At 45.4% G+C, this 25,050-nt stretch overlaps 1 protein-coding gene across 1 annotated transcript in view; it reads left to right on the top strand.

The window, feature by feature from the left end:
• NIBAN1 (niban apoptosis regulator 1) overlaps nt 1-24,702 on the top strand; it is a 154,984-nt gene extending 130,282 nt beyond the window's left edge. Inside the window, exons 7-14 of the mRNA XM_035010656.1 lie at nt 113-217; nt 712-874; nt 5,867-6,054; nt 9,423-9,584; nt 11,130-11,240; nt 13,721-13,828; nt 18,449-18,560; nt 20,186-24,702. Coding sequence (XP_034866547.1) covers nt 113-217; nt 712-874; nt 5,867-6,054; nt 9,423-9,584; nt 11,130-11,240; nt 13,721-13,828; nt 18,449-18,560; nt 20,186-21,330 — 2,094 coding nt within the window. The 3' untranslated portion in view covers nt 21,331-24,702. The remainder of the gene's footprint in view (nt 1-112; nt 218-711; nt 875-5,866; nt 6,055-9,422; nt 9,585-11,129; nt 11,241-13,720; nt 13,829-18,448; nt 18,561-20,185) is intronic.
• Nucleotides 24,703-25,050: the final 348 nt, after the last annotated feature.

The raw sequence follows: 25,050 nt of genomic DNA, 5'->3' as shown, positions 1-25,050 counted from the left end.
CAATCTTAGTTGCCAGGATCGGGACTGCCAATCATGACAACTTCAGCAGGCCTGATGCTCAGATTCAGTAATCACCACCCAACTCACTCTGGGACTGTCTTCCTCTCCCCAGATCCTGAGTAACTTGGTGATGGAGGACCTCCTGCCAACCCTTCAGACAGACCTTCTGCCCAAAATGAAGGGGAAGAAGAACGACAGAAAGAGGGCCTGGCTCGGTGTAAGCCATGACTTTGCTACGCGACTGTGCGCCTCAAAATGAACATACCTTTCCCTTCTTTTTTTAGGGCAGTTTCTTTCTTTCCTTCTTTCTTTCCTTTCTTTCTTTCTTTCTTTCTTTCTTTCTTTCTTTCTTTCTTTCTTTCTTTCTTTCTTTCTTTCTCTCTCTCTCTCTCTCTCTCTCTCTCCCTCCCTCCTTCGCTCCCTCCCTCCCTCCCTTCCTTCCTTCCTTTCTCTTCTTCTTCTTCTTTTGTTTTTTTTAAATAATTCCTTCCCTGGGTGGAGAACTGCCTACCTCGAGTCTGCTCAGTCTCACTTGCATGAGGACTAATCCAAACAGACTCAAACCTTGAAAGAAAAATCACAGTGTGCCTGCAGTCGTGTTTATGTTAAGATAATCTGTGATTAGCCCTTCTCCCTCTGCTTGGCTCGGGCCAGCGGGCCAGCGCTCGCACATGACAGAGCCCCTGATTTCTGTGCTGTTCTCTGTTACAGCTCCTTGAGGAGGCCTACAACCTGGTTCGGCATCAAGTTTCAGAAGGATTAAGTGCCTTAAAGGAGGAGTGCCGCTCTCTGACGAAGGGCCTGGAGGGAACCATCCGTTCCGACATGGATCAGATCGTGAACTCAAAGAACTTTTTGATTGGAAAGATCAAAGGTCAGTGAAGATAATCCACGCTCCTACAGCTCAATGAGCTGTGCGTGTAGGGCTCCACCATGTAGTCAGAATTCATGATTTCAGAGCACGACTGAACTGACGGAATTGGGAAGAAGTGATAACAGGTGTAAAGGGGATATGCAAGTAAGGGCCTGGACCTTCCCAAGGAGACTTCGGTGACGCAAAGTGGAGGAGAGTTTGCTTCTTGCCTGTGGTGCCCGCGTGTTCTGACACGGCCCCTGCCCTGTTGCAGCACTTCTTAACGCTCATTGTATTGGCTTCTACACGCGCCCCTTCTCTGCCATAAGCTCTCTAAGAACAGGACCATGTGGCCCCTGTTTCACTCAGGCACACCCAGGGCCTAGTACCATGCCTGGTATATTCCGACTCTCAGCGAATACTTGAATGAGTGAATAAATGGATTTTCTTTTCACAAGAAGAAAATTGGCTTAGAGTTGGTAAATGTAGATTCTAGTCATAAGTGCAGCATTGGCCCGTCAGGTGTACTTGGGAAGGTCACTTGACTTCTATGTGCCTTAGTGTCCTCCTCTGTCATCAGGAGGGGCCTTGAGAGGGAGGTCTGCCAACTGTGGCCCCGGACGCAAATCGGGCCCGCTGCCTATTTCTGTAAATAACATTTCATCGGGACACAGCCATGCCCGTTCATTTATGTATCGTCTGTGGCTGCGTTCATGCTTCAAGGGCAGAGTTGAGTAGTTGGAACCGAGACCTCCTGGGCCGCAACGTCACGAATGTTCGCGATGTGACTATTGACAGAAAAATGGCTGCATGTGCCCTCACAAGAGGCCTGAGATGGCCTCTAAGGAATTCTACAGGATAACATGTTAAATGTTAATTCCTACATCCCAACAAGCACAGCACACCGAATGTCATGGTTCCTCTGCAATTGTTTATCAGCAATCTTATATTGTCGATTTTCAGAGTCTTCACTCACTTGCTCATTTGCTCGCTCACTCGCTAAAAAAATATGTACTAAGTGCTTTCTGAGCAAGGTGCTGGAGCTTTAGCAGTGAACAGGGGACCCAGTTCCTGTACTCAAGAGACTTAGAAACTGACAGGGGTTGTCTGCTTGGTGGATTATCCTCTGCCCTTCAGGCCTCGTTCACACTGCAGCCCAGCTCCCCTCTGAGCCCTTCCAGCCGGTTCTTCTGCGAGAGAGTAGAGAGGAGGCATGCCTCTAGCAAGGATGTGCCTGTTTCCGTGCACGACTGTTCATGTGGTGCCTTCTGAGGCACATAAATTAACCTAAGCGTTATGTCCTTACTATTATCCATTCCTCCGTTAGCACAACTGATCTAGAATTGACTATACTGAAGTGCTTATACAACCTAAAACTGCCAGCACGCAACTCCTGAGCCCACGTTCCAGGGAGCTGGGCCTCACTGGGCCTCACTGTGGCCATTCTCCTGGCCCGAATTCAACCATTTTCTCTCTCTCTCTGTGGCTCCAGTATATCCCACATAAGATGGAAAAGCACTCTGCCCTATACTAGTCTTTGTTTCCTAAAAGGATCTTTGAAAGGAAGTCACGATCAAGTCTTTTTACAAGGGAATATCAAAAACACATTTTAACCGGGCCTCTGGTTCTCCACCTTTAAAACAATAAAGTACAGTTGAGCCTTGAACAACATGGGTTTGACCTGCACATGTGCACTTATAGGTGGGTTTGTTTTTTTTTTTTGGATAAATTCAGTCCAGTACTGTAAATATATTTTCTCTTCCTTAGGATTTTCTTGGTAACATTATATTTTCTCTAGCTTTTGTTTGTTTAAAGATTTTATTTATTTGACAGAGAGAGAGAGAGAGTGCACACAAGTAGGCAGAGCGGCAGGCAGAGGGAGAGGGAAAAGCAGGCTCCCTGCTGAACAGAGAGCCCGATACGGGGTTCGATCCCAGGATCCCGGGATCGTGACCTGAGCCAAAGGCAGACACTCAACCGACTAAGCCACCCAGGCACCCTTCTCTAGCTTATTTTATTGCAAGCATACAGTATATAACACACACAACATACAAAATATGTGTTCGTCAACTGTTGATGTTATGGGTACGGCTTCTGTTCAACACAGTAGGCTATTTAGTTTTGGGGGAGTCAGAAGTAATACACAGATTTTCAATGACACAGGGGGTGGTCAGCACCCCTAACCTCGGCATTGGTCAGGATCAACTGTATACTTCAGACTGCATCAATAAAGGGCTTTGGATTTTGAAAGAATTTTGGGAGTATTAAGCAGTGATCTTTCCATTTCCTCCCACATGACTCTTGAGAGTCAAGCAACCAATCTTTAGTCCTGCCCCACAATATTTATTCATTCAATAAACATTTATCCTGCTCCTACTGAATACAAGGGCTACAAGGATTCAACGAAGACAACATGATTTTACAACAAGAGGATATGAGGCATGTTGCAGATTCTGAAACAGCAGGGAAAAAATGGGAAAGATGCCATAAGAGAAGCAGGAACAGAGGACACTGTGGTTCCCAGCCAGGAACTATTTCAGCTTCGAAAAACACTGTGGGCTCCTTATAAAAATAGCAATGTTTTTGTGTCGGTTGATGGGAAAAAAGGATGATGCCAACAGGTGGGACAAGGGCTCACAGTCCGGGAGTGCTTCCCGAGTGCCACATACGGTTCCAAGCATCCGAACACAGTAAGCCTGCTTCATCGTCACCCCAACCCCCAGAAGTCATGCGTCCCATGATCTCCACCTCCCAGATAAGAACACTGAAGCGGAGATTAAGGAACTTGGCCAGATTCCAAAACTGAGTCAGGCTCCAAACCCCTCTAATCCCAACACTTTCCGTCTTCGTCCCTGTGCTCCCTAACTTCTGGATGAGTTTATGAATCCGTGTGTCACCGAACAGTATTCATCACAATGGCGTCTCGACATGCCTGGAAGTCAGCAGAGCGTGTCCATGTGGGGTGTCGAATGTATTCCAACCAGAAGGAAGCACCAGCAGGCAGCTCGCAGCTCAGGGGGCTGCATGGTGGTGCCAAGGGCATTCGGCCGTCCGAGTGGGTGAAGCGTGTACTGGGTCTTGAAGAGGTGAGTGGGTTGTTCACAAGCAGAGGTGGAGGAAGGAAGGCCCAGGGCAAAGGAGCACTGAATGAAGGCACTGAGAGGAGGCTGCAGCCCCTGCTGGTACACAGACATCAGTGGGAAACAGGCAGAGGCGAGCAGGGTCTCCACCACCCCTGCTGGAGTCCATTTCCTCCCCGCTCAGTGGGTGAAACCCGCCATCCACCACTAAATCTTTACTGCATGTTACCTGTGTTCATGATTATTCTGAAATTTCAGTCAGGTGCTTTTCAAACAGTCCTTCTCTCCGAGTTAATTGATAAATAATTCATTTATTCTCCCGACATGCAATTTTGCATTTTGGTACCAAGCAAGTCATTTTTAGAAGTCATAGATTGTTTCATATTTAAATCATACAATCAAAAGGGTTTTTTTTTCCCTAGCAATTCTATGACCTCTTTAATATTTTATATACCAAATATTTGTGAATTATTCATAATATGAATAGTCATCTCAGATTCTCCCAAGTAAGAGGCAGTCTGATCCTCCATACCTGTGAAATATTTCTGCAAACTGAAAGAAGAACGTGCCCATTCATCTCACTCTAAGCACCTTATTTGCCAATAAAAGATTAAGAAATAACTTGAAGTATAGTCCTCGATCTGCAAATTAGGGTTTGACCTTGGTCAAGCCCTCGGACATCTCCAGGCCTCTGATTTTCCATGTAATAAAATGGATTGGACACCCAGATATGCTTGTCCTTCCTTTCTCGGTTCTGTGGTACGGTGCAAGGGCCATGTGACTTACCAGAGCCACAAAGCTAACCTTCCAGTGTACAGAGCAAGCTCAATCCTTTTCCAGCTTAGCCTTCCCTCACTAGATCTGCTTTTAAACCTGGCTAATCTGACCTTCACCTTAGCACTTTAAAAAAAATGCAGATTTCCACGTCCTATCCAGACTTCCTGAATGAGCATCTTTACTATGCTCTTCCTCTTTTACTTTTTTTTTTAAATTTTATTTATTTGTTTGACAGAGAGAGACAGAGAGGGAACACAAGCAGGGGGAGCAGGAGAGGGAGAAGCAGGCTTCCTGCTGAGCAGGGAGCCCAATGCCCGGCAGACGCTTAACGACTGAGCCACCCAGGCGCCCCAATGCTCTTCCTTTTTTAAATCAAAGGGCAGGATTTGCCCCCAGGAAGTGTGGTTACATTTCTTTCATCCCTCTTTATGATTTTTCTGTGCTCTCTATATTTTTGTCACTGTGCATGTTTTCCGTGATTATCGGGTAAAAATATAGCCTTTTTTAAAAAAATTGGGTGTGGGAGTGGGAGGTGGGGTGGTGTTTGTTTTGAATGAAATTTGTTTCTGTTTGCCCAAGAAAAGACTGTGTCTGAGTTTTAAAAACGTCTCTTGGCGGGGGGAGAGGGGAATTGAATTCTATGAGCTGATTAACTCTTAGAGAAATTAATTAAAACTTAATAAACTGTTATATACAAATATTGAATCATTATGTTGTACACCTGAAACTAATATAATGTTACACGTCAGTTATACCTCAATTTAAAAACTTAGTAAGTTGTGTTTTTTAGAAGACAAATTATGCATATATAACAATGATGCTGATAATAAATAGGTGGATCATCAGCATTTTCTGTTTTCTATTAGGCATTGCGTGATCATAGGGACCACACAGAAAAATGCACTTCATCCCAGGGCAGAGGAAAGCTTGGGGAAGGGAGGGATTGTTTGTTTCAATTCTAAAAACATCTAATGGTTTTCCATTCTGGTGAATACTGGCCTGGGACTCTCTGTGCTGGTCTGTCTTGCCCGTTTGAGCTTGCCTGGGTTGTTAAATGGCTCTCTGGGGCACTGCCCACCCCTGGCCTGGCTCCAGGGACTTTGAACCCAATTTTGCCCATAGTAAGTGATGGTTTTCTGCCTTTTTCCTATCTCAGCCATGGTGGCCCAGCCCGCAGAAAAAAGCTGTGCGGAAAGTGTGCAACCATTCTTGGCGTCCATTCTGGAGGAGCTCATGGGGCCGGTGAGCTCAGGATTCAGTGAAGTACGCTCACTCTTTGAAAAAGAAGTGGATGAACTTAACCAGAACTTTCAGACCACCAAAGACAATGCCCAGCTTAAGGAGGTGAGATATGGAGCCAAGGAACTGAGTGTGAATGGCCTGCCTGGGGCTGCCTTTCTCTTGGGCCTTTATCTGCATTTGTGCATTCTTTCCTTTCCTTTCTTCCTCCCTCCCCCCACTTCCTTCTATCCATTCATCTGTTTCTTTCATTCAGCCAGCCACCCCATTTATCTATCCGTTCACCTGATTTCCTTTATTAATGTTTTTCAGGTTGCAAAACTAATAATGTGCTTGTGCAAGTGAAACAATATATATATATAGACAAAAAATATATATGCACAAAATTGATCACCCATGATGTAGAAAAGAGGTTAGGAAAGAGGTTCGAAGCCGGCGGCCAAGAAAGAATTCTTGAGACATCTTTGGTGCAAAAAGGTGGTTTTGTTAAAGCACCGGGGACAGGACCCGTGGGCAGAAAGAGCTGTGTGGGGATCATGAGGAGTGGCCCATTATATATTTTCAAGTTGGGAGGGGGTTAGAGATAGCATAAGTCTCTGAAGAATTTTGGAAGCAAGGTTTCCAGGACCTTGAGGGGGCTAGCTATTGTTGGGAAAAGGTCATTTATTTCTGTCTAATAAAACCTGAATCATGAGACCTTCAGATGTATATCAGTAGGTCATATGCTTGGGGGATGATTGCCAACATGTATCTTGGCGGAGTATAGGTAAAGAAAGTTTCCAAAGGAATTTTTATATATAAAAGTAGACTTACAGGATCGTGGAGCAGGGGGTCGGGCTAGGATTGTCTTTTGCCCTTAACAAAGCATCAACATCGGGACAGTTGAGTCCCTAGAGGAATGTCACTCTGCCTGTTTCAAGGACTTGTCAATGGGCTGTAGGTAGTAAGGAAATTAAATATTTTTCTTCTGCTTTTGTTTCCCACATCAACCCATGCCCACCCCAACTCCTAGGCTACCTCCACTCCCAACTCGCTGAATTAATTAATATAAATAACTTAGAATGTGTTTTCACATACTTGTTTCTTGTTTATACAAATATAGAAACATATATCCTCTTGATATAAATTTTGTTTGTTCATTTGTTTCCAAAAATATAGATTTGTGATGAAAACAATGTTTCTCAAAGTGTGGTCCCCAGACCAGTAGTATCATCAGCTGGCTGTTAAAAATGCAAATTCTCAGGCCCCTACCAACAATCTACTGAATCGGAAACTCTGGGGGTAGGGCCCAGCATTCTGTTTCACAAGGCCTCCCAAGGACGTGAGGTACCCTAAAGTTCAGGAATCACTTACATAATGTGGCAGCTTGGTTTATACTTGACATATCACTATCTCTTCCCCCCCCTTTCTTATTTATTTATGCATACATACACATGTAATTATACATAAACAAGACACACTTTATAAATATTTTCAAGTTCCTTTTCGCAATCTTTTTTAAAACTTGACTTTACTGTCCCTCTTCCCCTCTCCCCCACTACCCACATCCCTTCAAGTAACTAGTGTTAACATCTTAGCATATACCGTTCTGTACTTTTCTCCCTGCTTATACAGCTATTAAAACATACACACTTTTTTAAAGATTTTATTTATTTATTTGACAGAGAGAGAGACAGCGAGAGAGGCAACACAAGCAGGGGGAGTGGGAGAGGGAGAAGCAGGCTCCCCGCTGAGCAGGGAGCCCGACGTGGGGCTCGATCCCAGGACCCTGGGACCATGACCTGAGCCGAAGGCAGACGCTTAACGCCTGAGCCACCCAGGCGCCCCTAAAACATACACATTTATGGGCTGTTTTTTTTTTTTTCCAGATTGTTTGCTCTTTAAAAAATGGGATTGTATTACAAATCCTACTCTTTATCAGTGTTCTCATTCAAAAAATACCTCGCGAAACTGTCTTCAAGTTAGCTGCTCTAGCTCTAAATCATTCTTTGTAATGGCTACATAATATTTCATGTCTGAATGCACCATGATTTATTCAGCTATCCAAATGTTGCTGGCATCATGGACAAAGCTGTAATAAATAACCTTGTTACGTATATTATACTCTGATGCTTTCATTCCTGTGGGATAGATTCCTAAGGCAGGATGGCTACATTGAAAGGTGGCTTTATTTCTCCTGTTAACAGATGTTACCATTTGCATTTCCAAAAAAAAAAAAAAGGACTTAAATTTTACATTTCCGTCCATTGTGTATGGCAGAGGACTTTCTTCCCCATATGCTCGTCAGCAGTAGGCAGTACCACCTCTTTAAACTTCGGCCCATCTGATAGGAGCAAAGCAGCAGCCCATTTTTCCTCTCTTGTCTGCTTGATTGTTATTTCTTTAAAACAGATACATTTCATATTGTGTGAGGAGGGACAAGTTTGACCTTGTGCGTTTGATCATTAATTCTACCTCGGTGCGGCTCCCCACAACTCACTTCTCAAGGAGAGTGATGTGTTCTCTTTACAAACACAATGAGAACGGGCCCTTTAAGAATTCCTATTTAGAGACACCTAGAACTTGAGCTTTGTCCCTTTTCTGTGACTTGAAAATCGGACAGCACATCCTTTGTGATTCACACTCACCCTGTGTTACTCCCCAGTTCTCCCTGGGCGTCCATTTTTAGCACCTGTCTATCTTCTCTTTCGCTGCCCACCCACCTGTTTCTTCTAGATGTCTGGTATTCAATTTTTAAAATTATTTGAAAATCATCTTGGAAAATAGAAGGCATTCTGTTGGGAACAACACTCACGATGTGAGCGTGTGTTGGTAAAACCTGACGTCTTTAGCAGAGGAGGCCCATTGCTGCCCTCTTGTTGGAAGCCCTGTGGCTTCATTGCTCGTGCAAACCAGAGGAGGAGGAATCCCAGTTTTTTATCTGGATGCCTCTCCCAGGCCAGGCCTCTTCCTACCACCCACCTCCCCACCTACTAGCCCCATAGAGAACCTACGGCGGAGGAAGCCCCCGTGAGCCCTGACAGAGCCTCAGAGAACTGTGGAGATTCTGGCCTCATTCCCAGAGTCCTGGGGCCCAGGGGCATCCTGACCCCATTAAAGGAGGCTTTGGAGGTCCCGGGGGCCCAGCAGCAATTCCAGATGCCAAAAAGCCTGCCTACCTAGTTCTTGAGCTCTGCAAGTCGGAGCCCCAAGTCCATCAAGAACTAAGATTGTAGCCCCCTCAAATGCTTTCCTGGGTCCTCCCGTCATCCAGTGGGTTCCTCTACCAGTCTCTGCCCTAGCGATAGAGCTGCCCCAGGGACCCCTGAAGGAGGCAAGTAAGACAGTTGAAATGTCACAGATGCAGTGATTTGAGAAGTGATTCACTCTACTAACGTACGTTTGATCATTTAGAATTTACGTAATACGGAATATGTGTGTAATCCTGCTCCTGAGTCTGAAGGTATTTAACGTTTCCCTTCACCAAAATGCAGCATCTAGACCGGCTCATGAATCTTCCACTGGATTCCATGAAGATGGAACCTTGTTACAGTAAAGTCAACCTGCTTCAGGAGCGTTTGCAGGATCTCAAGAGCCGCTTCCGATTCCCCCACGTGGATCTGGTGGTCCAGAGGACACAGAACGACATGCAGGAGGTGGGAGCGGCAGGGGCCTCCGTGGGGGGTGAGGATGGAGACAGCAGAGAAACAAGGGCTGGCCAGCGAGGCTGGGGTGCTGGTGAAGCTCTGGGCAGTGGGGCCCTTCGCAGTCATCATCATGTTGAGTTGAGGACGTCCTTGGTCGTTCCAGCTGGCTTCATCTTTCTTCCATGTTAATGAACATCAGAAAGAAAAAAAAAATTTTCAGGGAAATCAGGTAGCATTAACTGATAATTACTTGATTTGCCAAACCAGCGCTTTTAACCTTGGCTGCACATGAGAATCATCTGGGGAGCTTTTGAGAAATACTGACGTCTAGGCCCCACTCGCAGGAATTTTCCCCCACTCGCCTTCCCACTACTTCTAATATGAAGCTAGAACAGAGAACTACCTGCTTACGTTAATTCCCTAACCCGGTTAAGAGTAAATCAATCAATCAATCATGGCTTCATATTTGGATCTCTTGGGTCTACTTGATAGGTTCCCTTTTTTCCCCCACACAAGAAACTTTTTCTCCAGGAACAAGCACAAATTCTTTCCTTACTATAGTGCTTTCTAAATGAAGAAGGGTGTGATCACTGAAGCCAAAAGAGCACAGTTCTATTTCAGGGGTGTTCAGGGGTGTTCAGGAGTGTTCAGGGCCACTCAGGGACCGGGCACTGTGCCAGGCCCCCCTTCAGAGACAGATGCTTAGATTAGGTCACTATCGTGTTGAGAGTGCTGGACAAAGCTATGTGTTCATGCTTTGGGATCAGAGGCTTGGGGAAGAAAGGAACGTTTGTTCCTTATAAGTTATAGGGCGGATTAAGTGATACACCTTATTATCTAACCTCTGAGTTGTGAAGGATTAAAGACGGACTGGGGGAACAAAATTGGGCAACAGTTTAACAGAAGTCCCTTTTTGGTAATACTGAACCCTGGTGAAACTGATACAGGTATGAGTGCAGAGAATAAGAAATCGCAGTCATTTCCGTTTCCTAACCCATGAGCACATCAGCCGCTGTGCCCACCAAGCCCCAACCCTGCCTCCCTTCCAGCCTGGCAGAGCAAGGAAGAGAAGTGAGGGGGTAGGCTAAGTGCAGAGAGGTGTGCTGGACTGGTTTGCATCCCCCAAAAGTGGCAGTGCACGATTAAAGCCGCCAAGAAATAACTGGAGAAGCCTCCCACCTCCCTTTGTCAAGCCGGGGCTGCAGGAACCAGAGACCAGAGGAAGGGGCTGACCACAGGAGAGGGTGGTATTCTCAATCCCATGGCCTCCAGGGGTTTTGCAGCTCAGAGCATAAAAGGAAGAGAGGAGGGAAAAAATACGCATATGCATACATACATAGGTGTGTGAGTGTGTGTTATTCCCAGACTCTTACTGATCCCACTGTGGCCAGGTGCCTTCTATTTCATAACCCAGGTAGGGGGCTGAGGACCTGTTGCCCTGGGTGGCCCCAGAGTAGTGCCTGGGGGGGACTCTGATGGTCATCCCCTCCCTGCTCCAGGGTAGAGACCCCGGCCTCTGACCAGGCGCTGTTCTGTGTTGCTTTTGGTTTCTAGCTAATGGAGAATGCAGTATACACTTTCGAGCAGTTGCTTTCCCCACACCTCCAAGGAGAGGCCTCCAAAACTGCAGTCGCCATCGAGAAGGTTAAGCTCCGAGTCTTAAAGGTAAAACCTTTCTCTCATTTGTGGGAAGCGTAAAACAAGTATGACCCCCTGCTTCTTTTGTTAAGTGGAAAATACCAAATTCTGTCCTTCACCCTCCCTGTTTGTAATCCTGCTCCCTTTCCCCGCCTGAAGTAGCAATGACTACCGCGCCACTAGGCCTCCAGCGTGACTCTCGTGCCTATTCTGCCATCTAGTGGCAACTCTAGGGACCACATGTCCTCGGGATTCTTGTCCGTCAGCTCGAAGTGACCTGTCCTTGATAGAGCAATTGCACTTGATATTTATTGGCATTCATAGCAATTGCACTTGACTGTCCACGCTAAGCAAAGCGTTGTGATAGATATTACACAAAATGTAAAAATAGGCAAGGCACAGTTTCCTTCTTCAAAGAGTATGCAATATAGTAAAACCCATTTAAATTAGCCAGCATTTTTTAGAAAAATCAAAATCTCCTGGCAAAAGAAATACTCTAAAAAAAAAAAAAAAGACACCTGCCATATGAAATTTTTTTTTTTTAAGACTTTATTTGAGAGAGAGAGAGAAAGCACGAGTCGTGGGCAGAGGGAGAGGGAGAAGCCGACTCCCCGCTGAGCAGGGAGCCAAATGTGGGGCTTGAACCCAGGACCCTGAGACCATGACCTGAGCCGAAGGCAGACGCCCAAATGACTGAGCCACTCAGGCGCCCCTGAAATTGTTTTTAATGTGCTTACTGCTTAAGTATTTATCAAAATGATTTTAATAATAGCAGCTTGCACATATATGGTCTATTTTTAAAGCTGTTTTGTTTTTAACCTCCCCTGTTTTGTTTGATCTTCACAAGGACTCGTGAGATAATTAGAATATGTCTCCATTATAGAGATGAGGAAACTGACTCACTAAGAGCTAACATGACTTACTTAAGCTCAACAGGCTACTCAATGGTGAGCCTAGAGCTAAAACAATTCTTAAATTTAGTCCACTAATTTCTTACTACCTATTCCCCTAAACAGTGCCTTGGAGCAGAAGATTAAAGTTCCACAGAGCCTAGGAGGTGGTCCCTGAATTTTAGACCTAATCTTAATACCTCACAGCAGTAGGAAACAATGGCAACCAAATCACTGAGATTAAAAGCAATATTTATGGGACACCCGTGTGGCTCAGTTGGTTAAGCATTTGCCTTCAGCTCAGGTCATCATCCCAGGGTTCTCGGATCGAGTCCCGCATCGGGCTCCTTGCTATGCAGGGAACCTGCTTCTCCTTCTGCCTGCCACTCCCCCTGCTTGTGCTCGCTCTCTCTCTCTCTGACAAACAAATAAATAAAATCTTTTAAAAAATAAAAGAATAATAAAAGCAGTATTTATTATGGGAACACAAGTAATAATGAACTTGCAATTGGGAGAAAAGATAGTATCGATGTCAGTATCACATCCAGTGTCAGGACACTTAGGACCTCCCTGGACAATCCATTTCTTCTCTGGACACTTTTTACTGCAAGAACATGCTTCCTAATGTGAAGCCAAAGTTGACACTGTTGGTGATTCTAGTTCTCTTCTCTCTGTTCATGTCCTTTTTCCACACAGTAGCCTTTGGTTGTTTGAATAGAGCCATAATCTTGCCCAAAGTTATCATCTTCAGTAGAAATGCCTTCACCTCATGAACCATTCTTTGTTTGGCCTGACCGTTCTGCTCACATGCCTGTGATTGTGTTCCAGAGCGTCGGCGATCCTCTTAAAGGGTTGTCTAAAACCAAACTCGAGTCTCTAGGTTTGAATATTCCATGCAGAAAAGTGAATCAACATCTTTCTTGGTCTGGATACTAAACTTCTTCGGTTAATATGCCACAGTGTTAAGGTAGCTATGAGCCAGACCCTCCCTTCCTTTGTGGAAATCATTATAGTCCACTCATCCTGCTTCTCGGATATAAAGTGAAGGAAGTAGATGATCTTGGCTCCTATGGACCCACCCAGGACAGGAGTGATGACATACAAACTCACCCCCCATTTCTGTCCCCAACTTCTTTATAATGCAGAAGTTACTGTTTTTTTGTTTTGTTTTGTTTTTAAAGATTTTATTTATTTGACAGAGACACAGCGAGAGAGGGAACACAAGCGGGGGGAGTGGGAGGGGGAGAAGCAGGCCTCCCGCTGAGCAAGGAGCCCGATGTGGGGCTCGATCCCAGGACCCTGGGATCATGACCTGAGCTGAAGGCAGACGCTTAACGACTGAGCCACCCAGGTGCCCCCAGAAGTTACTGTTTTGATCTTGCCTCAGTTTCCCTATCTGTAAAAGGGGAGGGTAAGATGGGTCATTAATAGCCATACCCTCCACCCAAAGTATGAGAGAATTGCATAGTAAGATCTTTGAGACCTTGGAAACACCGTAAATGTCCTCAGAAATAGGGGGGAAAGCGAGACAAGTGAGTGACTGAGTTTTTGTTTAAGCAAAAGTTAACAGATTGCAATGTTGCTATTTAGCACATGTTTCTATCTCTGTATTGACAGCAATATGATTATGATAGCAGCACCATCCGGAAGAGGATATTTCAAGAGGCACTGGTTCAAATCACACTTCCCACCGTGCAGAAGGCATTGGCATCCACGTGCAAACCCGTAAGAGGATGGGTTACTCCAGAGAGCCTGCTTTTATTGCTGTGAAGTTCAAGCAAGTTCTTTTGCTAGAATGTGCTTGCAATCAGTAGACTAGACCAGGGAGGGGTCGGCAAACTTTTTCTGCAAATGGTCAGATAGTAAAGATTTTAGGCCTTCGTGGGTCGTACTGTTTTTGTTGCAACTTCTCAGCTCTGCTAAGTGCAAGAGCATACATTAACAATGGGTGCTTCTATGTCCCAATAAAACTTTATTTACAAAAGTAAGCAGCTGCCAGATTTGCCAACCTTTGGACTAGACAGAATCTCAAAGGTGATGATCTGACTTTGAGCCAAACTAAGGGTTGTCATAGAGCATCTGAGGACACCAAGTGCTCCTCGTCATAGTATAACTCATGGGTACCATCTGTCCTCTGAAACTTGACCACTACATCCAGGGAAAGACTGTAAGTCACCCGATTACAGAAGGATATTTTTTTCTTTTAATGTTTGTTTTGTGAAGTCAATGAAACAGAAACCATTTAAAGCTGCTACCAGTGACAGTCATGATTATGAAGGTGTGACTTGGTCTGCAGAGCAGAGCCATGGGTGAGCCACTTATGGAGGCAGGTCCAAGACCTGGGTTCAAGTCCTGGCTCCTCCATGTATTGGCTCTGGGGCCTTGGACAAGTCACTTTTCCTCTTTCTTGACCTAGATTCCATCTTCTAGAAAATGGAAATGATATATCTTGCAGTGCCTTTAAGATAGAGGAGACTAAATTATTAATATTTGATGAGTGTTGACCATGTGTTAGACACTATGTTAAACACACTTTGCATGGATTATCTCAACAATTCTCATGACAACTCGAGGAGGAAATATTATTTACATCCTCATTGTACAAATGGGGAAACTTGAGGATTAAGTAATGGGCCCAAAGTCACAGAGCTGGTAACCGCCAGAGTTTGAACTCAACTCATATTTGTTGATAACAAGGTGTGCACTCAGTGAATAATATATACGACTGCTATTACTATTTCTACATTTCAGAAATGATCTATGAGCCTGGACATTTTCAGTGCCTTCTCCCTATTGGAGCAAATCATAAAGAGCTTATTAGAATTTCAAAAGGACTTTTGGGCAGCGTAGAGGGTCTCCAAGAATTGGAACATTAAAATCCTTGGCATAAGTTATTTTACTACAGAAATTTCTTTGGTTATTTTTATATTCTATAAATGCTTTTTTCTTTAGAGTCTTGGCATATCTAGTACCTGGCCTTTATTTCTGGGAGTTTGATCAAGCCACAGGAATAAAGAATCTGTCTATATGATTGTCCTTCCGCCATGTGCGGATGGAAAAGTTTAGCCGCCCAAAGGATGACTTTGTCTACCTCTGGATGCGTCTGCACACAGACATTCTACTTAGGGTGTTTTCAATCCCAGAGGCAATTTAGGGGCCTCCAAGCCACTTCCTCCCAGAAGAAGAGAAGGGCAAAGAAAGTCCCCCTTTCTTGTCTGTTCCCTTTTTTTTTTTTTTAAGATTTTATTTATTTATTTGACAGAGAACAAGACAGTGAGAGAGAGAACACCCAGCAGGGGGAGTGGGAGAGAGAGAAGCAGGCTTCCCGCTGAGCAGGGAACCCGACGTGGGGCTCGATCCCAGGACTCCGGGATCATGACCTGAGCCAAAGGCAGACGCTTAACGACTGAGCCACCCAGGCGCCCCATCGTCAGTTCCCTTTTTCCACACATCAGCAGAGTTGTACCCAATCTATAAAATGCTCTTGGGATTTTTGAATCAAGAAAGATTGGTTTCTAAAGAAACTGAGACCCCAAGTTTTCAGTAATGAAGGATATGATTTCAGTGTCAAGAGATTTCTTAAAATCTGGATGTACAGAACGGATAAATTAAGGGATTATCTGCTCAACTGAAGGATTCTTTATTTTACTAACGTTATGTTTCCCTTGGTTCTTTAATCACAACTTCTTAGATCTGTGGTACTCAGTCCAGGGTGCCCATTGAAATTGCCTGGAGAATTAAAAAAAAAAGAAAAGAAATTGCCTGGGGAGCTGTAAAAAAAAAATTCTGATTCCCCAAGACCCACCCTTAGGGATTCCAATTAAATTGCTCCAAGGAATTAAACATATGTCACAGTTTAGTCAGTTCAATATAGAAGACCTATGTTACAAAGCTGGACATGTCACAGTGGTATAAACATCCCTAGATAATTGTTCCTTTCCACAAACTTATTTAGCTGTTTGAAATTTTTTTAAAGATTTTTTTATTTTAGAGAGAGAGAGTTGCAAGCAGAGGGGAGAGGCAGAGAGAGAGAGAATCTCAAGCCAACTCTGCACTGAGCGCAGAGCCCGACTCAGGACTCAGTCTCACGACCCTGAGATCACGACCTGAGCCAAAACCAAGAGTCAGACGCTTAACCGACTAGGCCGCCCAGGCACCCCTAGCTGGAAATTTCGAAGGTCTACTGTTTCTTCGGCAAACACGTCCTGACTATGTATCAGATATGATCCAGGCATTGTGCCAGGCCAGCATTCCTGCCGTCCGGGAGTTCGTAGGCTAGAGGTACCGGGCCTGCAGTGGATGAGCACAGCTGTAGCCTATGGGAAAGAGGACGGGCCAGAGCTCCGAGCCGGGTGCCCAGCGCTGCTTATGGGGTCAGGGAAGACTCCCCAGAGTCATGTTTTCGCCCAGTCCTGAGGCAGGAACCAGGGAAATAAAGAGTGGGAGACCACCTAGGGATAGGAAAGGGTGTCGCAGACCTGAGCCTGTGGCCCTCACTTTGCAGAGGCAGAGAGAGGCATGGAGCCGTGACATGGCAGGCTCGGGTCCCCCAGGGAATCCAGGGCAGTGTCCAGCCTCCTGGCCAGTGCTCTTTCCACACAGTTCTCATCTGTGTGTCCGTCCTGCCTCACAGACCTGCTCAGGGTCCTGCAAGCTCACGTCTGTCCAATCTTTAGCTTTGCTCTGGGTGGGTATAAAGGGACCTCATTATGACCTGCTGTGATCTGGGCCTGGGCCCCCAAGTACTAGCACTGAGTTGCCTGCAGTGGTGGCTTCTGATCTCCTGCTGAAAATCCTGTCCCTTCAGGCAAAAGGCATCAAATCCCACTGCTAAAGCCCTTGCTCTTGGGGCCCTTTGAGCACTCTTAGCTGTAAGGATTACTGAGTTAATCACTGGCATGTGATTTGGTACATTTTGATCCCTATCCTGACCTCAAGCCATCTGGAAACCCTCAGAGAGCAGGAAGGGTTAAAGGATTATGCATCCTGTCTGGTTGTCTTAGAGGGAATCAATGACTGTCAGGGCCAGTTGGAGGGAAAGAGGAGAATGTTCCTGAAGAGTCTTTGACGAGAGAGTCTCCATACCCGGAAAGGGTCCCATTCTAATACAGTTAAACATACATCTAGTCCAGGACCCAGCAATTTCACTTCTAGGTATACACTGAAGATAAAAACGAGTCCTTAAATCCAAAAAAAAAATCATGCACAGAAATGTTTATAGCAATTATATTCATAACAGTTAAAAAATGAACAAATCTCAACACCATTGATAGGAGGATAGCTAAGCAGTTTTAGTTTATCCATATAATGAATGTCTTTTGTCAATAAAAGGGAATGAGCTACTGATATATGCGGCAACACGGATGAATCTTAAAGCCAAACACACAAGAATATGTGATTCAATTTGTGTAAAGTTCAAAAACACACCCGGGTGGCTCAGTCGGTTAAGCATCTGCCTTTGGCTCAGATCCTGATCTCAGGGTCATGAGATCAAGCCTGGTGTCAGGCTCACTGCTGGACATGGAGCCTGCTTAAGATTCTCTCTCCCCCGGGCGCCTGGGTGACTCAGTTGGTTAAGCGACTGCCTTCGGCTCAGGTCATGATCCTGGAGTCCCTGGATCAAGTCCCGCATCGGGCTCTCTGCTCAGCAGGGAGCCTGCTTCTCCCTCTGACCCTCCCCCCTCTCATGTGCTCTCTCTCTCTCTCATTCTCTCTGTCTCAAATAAATAAATAATCTTTAAAAAAAAAAAAGATTCTCTCTCCCCTCCCCCTCTGTTCCTCCCCCCACCACATGTGTTCTCTCTCTCAAAAAAAAAAAAAAATTAGGAAAACAAATCTGTTGTGACAGATATCAGAGTAGTGCTTATCTCTCGTTGGTGGTGTAGACTGGAAAAAGGCACAGGGTGTCGGAAATATTCTCTATCTTGATCTGGGTTGTGGTTCCATGGGTATAGTTATATATTTAAAACCACTGAGATGTACACATTGTGAGATGTGTACATTTTACTGTGTGTAAATGTGTGATGTACACATTGTGAGATGTGTACATTTTACTGTGTGTGACTTATACCTTGGTAAAGTACTATTGGAGTTTAAAGGGGGAAAAAAGGGAAGAAGGGAACATTTTGGTTGTGATGGAAAAAAAGGAGGGCCTTGAGACCCACAGACCTGCAGACAGGGCCTTGAGATGATTAAAATCTGTGTTGTCTACACCCCTGAAGTACACATCGTGCCTCGGTGGCTGTCCAAGGAGGGGATCATGAGTGCAAGTCATGCTCCCTGTACCTTCTCTACAAACTGGCATCTCATGCCTTGTCCTCCATCTCCCTATCTCTCACTGTCCAGGAGCTCCAGAAATATGAGCAGTTCATTTTTGCAGATCACACCAATATGATTCATGTGGAAAATGTCTACGAGGAGATTTTACATCAGAGCCTCCTTGATGAAACTCTGAAAGGTGAGGAAGATTTCCTTGGTACTGGAGGGAACAGCAGATACGGGGGAGGACCCCTCAGGGGACCCAGGGAGGCCCGCTAGGTTTCCCAATGAAAGGGGAAGAGGAAACCGCTACCGATTTGTTGGGGAGACAGAGAAGAGAGGAGAGGAGAGAGAGGGATACTAACCTTGACTGAGAATCATGATCTGGCACACACTGTACTGGCCCCTTGGATATTATTTCTTTGAATTACAAATAAGAACTCCAGGAGACAGAAATTTCAAGCTTCATTTTTCACAGAAAACCGAGGTTTAGGGAGATTAAGGCTAGACTGTCTCATGAACATCTGTCTCCCTCCAGCTGCCCCAGACAGAACAAAGGAGAACAGCTGTTTTTAGCCACAGACTTCTGACCCCTCCCTGAGGCAGGAGGAGGTGATTCCGGAACAGGGGTTACCAGCTGCCTCCTCGGCACATTCCTCATGTCCTGTCCGCTGGCAGAAGCAGACCCAGGGCGCCGACACCGTACTCTGTGAATCTTGTTGGGACTCCAGCACCCACTGTCCTGTGGAGTTAGGCCCCTTGCTTGTGATGGGACCGTGGGCAGGACAGCCTTGATAGAAATCGGCTGGACAGGGCCATTCCCCAGAACCATAGGCCTGTGTCTGGTCTCCACAGGGAAAGTGTTAGTATCACCAGAAACCCCCCACAAAGGAAACGAGCCAAGCACAAGCCCCAGTAGCTAATCCAACGAGATGAGAAATGTAAAGATGTCAGCACAGTGTCTGACAGGAAGGGCCCCCCCTCAAGCCCACACCATTCCCTCGTGGCACCTTTCCACCAGTTAGGAAAAGGCTCCCTTTCTCCAGGCACCGGGCAGCTCTCTGTCAAAAAAATTGCCGTGATATACTGATTTTTATCAGAGTAGGATGCTCTACTGCTCGTTGCTGGAAAATTCTGCCAAACACATAAATCTATGCTGTCTCTGATGTGAGTGGCGCCCCCTTGGATAAGATACCGTTGGGCACTGGACAGCCTGCATAGCTCCAGTGGAGGCCTGTGGTCAAAAATGTCAGCTGCTATCGTTGTTATTGTTGTTTTGAGTCCTCTCAAGGCCTCTAAGACTGAGCTGGATGCACGTAGGTCTTCATTCTAGACGCTACAGGTCAACAGGGCTCTCTGCATCCTCAGTACTGAGTACCCAATACACATTCAGGACTGGACTATGAGAGGAAGCAGAGAAATGACAGGCCTGCCCCTGCAGCAGGGCCTCTATCGGTGATAACAGATGTTACTATTCTAGGTTGCGAGCTCCTTGAAAGCCAATCTTTGGACTCTCAGAGCCTGTCCCATAGTGGATGCCCAGTCTGCATCCATGAATGAGTGAAGGAATGAATGAAGGAATGAATGAATGAATGAATGAATGAATGAACATGACAGAGGTCCAGTGCTGAAGACGAGTGTGTGGGCTTTGGTCATGAGGGAAGGAGACTGGGAAGAGGGTGGCTATCAGCTGGAATTTGACATTGAGAGATTTGGGTAGCCAGAAAAGCTGGGAAGGGAGTTTGGCTTCTGGATAACATGGGAAAATCCAGGGTGGCCGGGGCCGAGAATCAATGTCATGTTCTGTTTTCTGGTCTCTGTCAGTGATAAAGGAAGCCGCTCTCCTGAAGAAACACAACTTATTTGAAGACAACATGGCCTTGCCCAGTGAAAGTGTGTCCAGCTTAACTGATCTAAAAACCCCTGCAGGGTCAAACCAGGCCAGCCCTGCCAGGAGGGCCTCGGCCATTCTGCCAGGAGTTTCAGAGAGCGAGGCTCTGAGTAACGAAGTATTCCAGGAGTCAGGGGAAAAGAAGCAGCCTGGGGTCCCTAGTCTGTTGGCCAAAGGAGAAAGCCCGTCTTCCCCTGCCCCTACCCGTCCCCCAGACGGGACCGGAGAGGTGATTCCTTCAGGCATGGATGGCCCAGTTGTGGGTCTCGTGACGGCAGAGAACACGGCAGGAGCCCTGGGCACACCCTCGTCAGAGCTGGAGTTTGGAGGGGCTCCTGAGGACGGAGAACCCAGCCACGAAAAGCCAGAAGCCAGCTCTGCCTCGGGCTCCTTACTGGAGCTCAGAAATTTGTTGACGGTGACCATTGAAGTGCCCATGGAATCGGCCACCCTCGAGATTGAGAAAGATTCAAATGAAGAGACCCTTGGTCCCCAAGAAATTGAAAAATTAGAGGAAACAACCCAAATCGACACAGAGGCCGATCAAGAAGCGGCCTCCAGTCAAGACAGCTGTGAAGGCAGTGAAATCAGTGAGAGGGAGGCCCATTTTTCCCCGCCGGAGGTGCAGGCGGAGGCTGGCAGGGTGGAGTTGGGGGTATTGCTGGGGGATCAGCAGGCCTGTGAAGGGCTCACCCAGGGTGCCAGCAGCCCTGGCCCCCTAGAGCAGCAAGCAGAGGCTGGGGAGCCCACTAAGAGGGAGCTCACAGGGGGGGTTTCCAGACTGGATGCCCAGGAAGGAGGAGGGGCTGCAGCCATGGTGGAGGGTGAGGCCAGGCCACAAGAAGATTGCATTTCCAGTGCTCACCACACCTGCCCCAGTGAGAGCCAGGGTTCTGTGGAAGAAGGCCTGGGAGGGACCAGCAGCATGGCCCAGGCCACTGCTAGCATGGATACAGAGGAGATTAAGGCAGCTGGTGTCCATGAGTGCCAGTGGGTAGTGGAGAATGCTCCAGACTTCGATCTGCTAGGTTCACAAGATGTGGGGGAGAGTACCCCAGGGCAGCCCTCAGAAGAGTGAAAGGGACAATTGGGCATAAGTATTTCTTTGCACAAACTCAGCCAAAGGTTAATAGTTATGGGTATGCTTAGGGGTTGCACACAAGTTGTTACCAAAAAAAAAAAAAAAAAAAATTAAGTACTTCCTTAATGTGTGTAATGAAACCAGAGGAAATGCACACAGGGCATGCTCACTGAGGCAGACCTTTTGTGGAATTGAACTGTTCTACCGTGAATTACTGCTTTAGCATTTTAATAGGAAGTGTTTGGGGTGAGAGGCAGCTGAGGATGTTGAAGGGAGGCGGTGGTGTTCCAGCGAAGATGAAGAAAACAGTAGGGGCCCAGTTTCCAATACACTGTGTGTTTTCCTCTCATGTACTTCAAGGCTCTTTACTTTTTGGTAAGAATGCAAATGTATACTGTAAATCCAGCTTCACCATCCACTAGAGCAACTTCATTGTCTCTGAAGGACTCAGCATTCCTCCACAGTAGGACTGCAGGGAAGGGTCGGTGGGGAACACTGGTCACCCTGCTGTGGGCAGCCCTGCAGCCCCTGAAAGAGCCCAGGGGAAGCTGAGCACAAATGGAGGAAGGTTGTGGTCTGTGGGGCTGTCTGAGCCTGTTACTAATTATGCTATCAATTTCTTGTTAATTAATCATGTTGATTCTTATTAATTAATCACCTTTTGAGGACATTCAGATGAGGCAAGAAAATTTCCTTGGCACGTTTAAGCCTGAAAGCATTCCAAATTAGCCTTAGGCTGTGCAGAGGGGCCTTAGCTAATTGTCGAGCGGAAAAGACTACAGGTTAAACAAGCATTATTGGAATAGCTGCTCTATGCCACGTGCTGTGCTAGGTAGAGTAACAACAGCAACAAAACAAAAAAGAAGAAGAAAAGATAAGGTGCTTTGTCTGACATAAATTAAAAGATCCATGGGAATTTAAAGGAAGAAATATGCCAATTTTCAAACCATGACAACTTTCTGTCTATCCATTGAAACAGTCCTGGTTCATTTCCAGAAGGGGAATAAAGTGAATAAATGGGAAAGAAAAGAAAAGAAAGGAAATGAAAAGCCAAGATGTACATCATCAAGTTCCAGTCAAGTTCCAAAGATGTCACCAAAAGTGGAAATCATTTGTTTGGTCATTCAGCAAGTTAACTGAGTCCCTATGATGTCCCAGATGCTAGAGATACTATAGTGAAAAAGACTCTGTTCCTCTCTCCTGGAACTTACGCTTTATGGAAATAGACACAGATACGTCTTCTCAATGGACCGTGACCTAGAAATGTTGATGTTAAAGGACTTACTTGCCGCAGATTAAAAAGCTGTGTTCTATTATCCTTCCAGAAAATACCATATCGTTTCCTAAAAGTTTCAGTCCCAGGTAGTACCTCTTGACATTTCCTTCCACAAATTTTAATATTAGATCCCAACATACTGTCCTAAAATCTTGTTTTGATCGTCATCAGCAAGTTTATATCAGTTGTTTAGAGAATTTGTCCCACAGTTTAACTCTTTCAGCAGGAATTAAAATCTTTCTCTGTCCAACTCCCCATGAAGAATTTCTAGGTGATAAAGAATGAATACTAAGCAGTATCACTATAGTCTCATATTCAATCATTTTAATTTCTCTTAGAGTGTTTAGATCTTTACATCTATGAAGGGTCTCCTTAGAAGAACGTAGAGGCTACTCCTTGCCGGTCATTGCAGTACCCGGTGCTCACTCATATCCTTGCATTAAGCACAGAGTATTGAAATGGTGTTTATTTCCCGTCTCTTCTGGGGCCTCTTTCTTCAAGAACAGAAACGGGGGTTTATTAATCATGTGTGCTTCCTGTTAGAGATACACAGCCTGGAATAATGGCTCTCTGCCTTCTCAAGTCACTTTCGTATCCCTAGTGCCTCGCACAAAAACTGGCAGGTGTCGAGCAGCTCAAGACCTGTGAGACCTGAATACCCGCCACGCTGCTGTGCTGGGGCTATTTGGGGCTTGCTGTCAGGCAGGGAGACGTTTTTAATTGGGCTTTCTGCCCTTGGGGAGGCTTCCCTTAGGTCAAGTCCAAAGTCCAAGAGGCAGACAGCAGATGGTCAGATGCACTGCCCAGTAAGGCAAGGAGCCCAAGGAGTAGTGCCCAGACCCACCAAGGATGCCCTTCTCTGCAGGAGAATGTCAGCGAGCAAGGAGGTCCCAGCCCTGCTCGAACCCATGCTGGAGCTTCCCAGCTTCCTTCCTTTGCTCACCTCAGGGCTTCTTGGACCCCTTGGAAAATTAAGAAATTTTTCCAACCCTAAAAGAAAGTACATCTGCATTGGATGGATGACTATCAGTGCCCTCCCTTTACCCATCTTGTAGGCCAGAGGGTACTGGGCACTACATGGTAGGACATACTTGAGAACACAAAGAATTTTTCTGTACATATTTCACAAAAGACAAGTTCACTAGACTAAGCGGGATGATTGTTCCATTTGAAGATGGAACAGGAAACTAAAGTTCATTAAAAATATTCCTTATTCATTTTAACATGTTGAATGGAGTAACTTCATATTACTATGAGCTTGTCTTGTTTTTAATAGACTTGTCTGTGTTGCTTCAGTGGTTTCCAGGTTAGAACAAGGTTATTGTAATTTAAATGAGCAGCATGCAAAGCTTCTGCAGGCTGCTCTGGGGAATCTCTCCTCCAGGCAAATCCATTAGAAATGCATAAAACCTCAGGACGTGGTTTTTGGGAAAAATCCCATGACTTTAAACGAGTTATGTTACTATTGACCTTTCACAAAGAGAATATTTGCCTTGAAAAAAATTAGCTTGTCATTTTTTTTCCCTTTGCAGCTTAGAGTGGAGACAGTGGTACCTTGAATCATGCAGAGAAAACTCTGTTTTCAAAAAAAAAAGTCTTTTGGAAACCACAAGGATAAGATTCCAATCTGTCCAAAAGCTTTTATAAAGAGGCTGTGTGAAGAACTTCAGGTCTCTGGGCCTGATCTTCTACATTTTATTGCAAAGATTCTCGAGTCTGGTCTTGTAACCCTCCAGACTGGAGTCCATGATATCCAAGGGTTTCACAGTTCTGCCAGATGAGTGATTTTCACTCTTTATCAAAAGTGCTAAATGCTATATGCTCCATAGCAATTTTAATCTGGGGAAGGGAAGGACATCACTGACTAAATCAGTACAGGTTCACTAGGTAAAAAAGTTGGCTACATGTGTCTTCATACTTTAAGTAAGCGGGTTTGGGGACTTGCCTTCTGAAGTCTGGAACTTTAAGAAAAAAATCTACACGGTGGATGGGTTTTTCTGGCCACTATATAAAGCAGATAGACTTAAAGCACTTTGTAACCACATATTTACTCTCCCAAGTGCCTATATTCCAATAAAATGTTCATCCTTGAAGAGTTGTCCAAATGTCATATTTATTTAGAATGGGGGTGGTTTCATCTTTTAAGCAAACATCATACTTGAGCTGGGAGGAACAGCCCTCAGATGGAAAGGTGAGTCACTGTTGCTGCATTATGGAACTTTAAATTTTCTGTTGTCAGAAGGGAGTCCACAGAGAAGTCACTTAATGTCAGATGTAATTATGCTTTGAAAATTCTGCTTATTTCTCTAGGAATTGGAATACGTCTATAATAACGGGCAATTACTCTTGACGTAATTGAACTGCTTTTCAAACAAGTTTATCTTCGATGGGTAACATTAAGCAAAACATTCCTTCTTTCTATGACCACAAACAAAACAATA

This window comes from Mirounga leonina, unplaced genomic scaffold (assembly GCF_011800145.1).
Source record: "Mirounga leonina isolate KUSES-001 unplaced genomic scaffold, KU_Mleo_1.0 Mir_154, whole genome shotgun sequence".
NCBI classification, from domain to species: Eukaryota; Metazoa; Chordata; class Mammalia; order Carnivora; family Phocidae; genus Mirounga; species Mirounga leonina.
The sequence above is the reverse complement of the archived record's forward strand: the minus strand, read 5'-3'. Positions and strand labels throughout refer to the sequence as shown.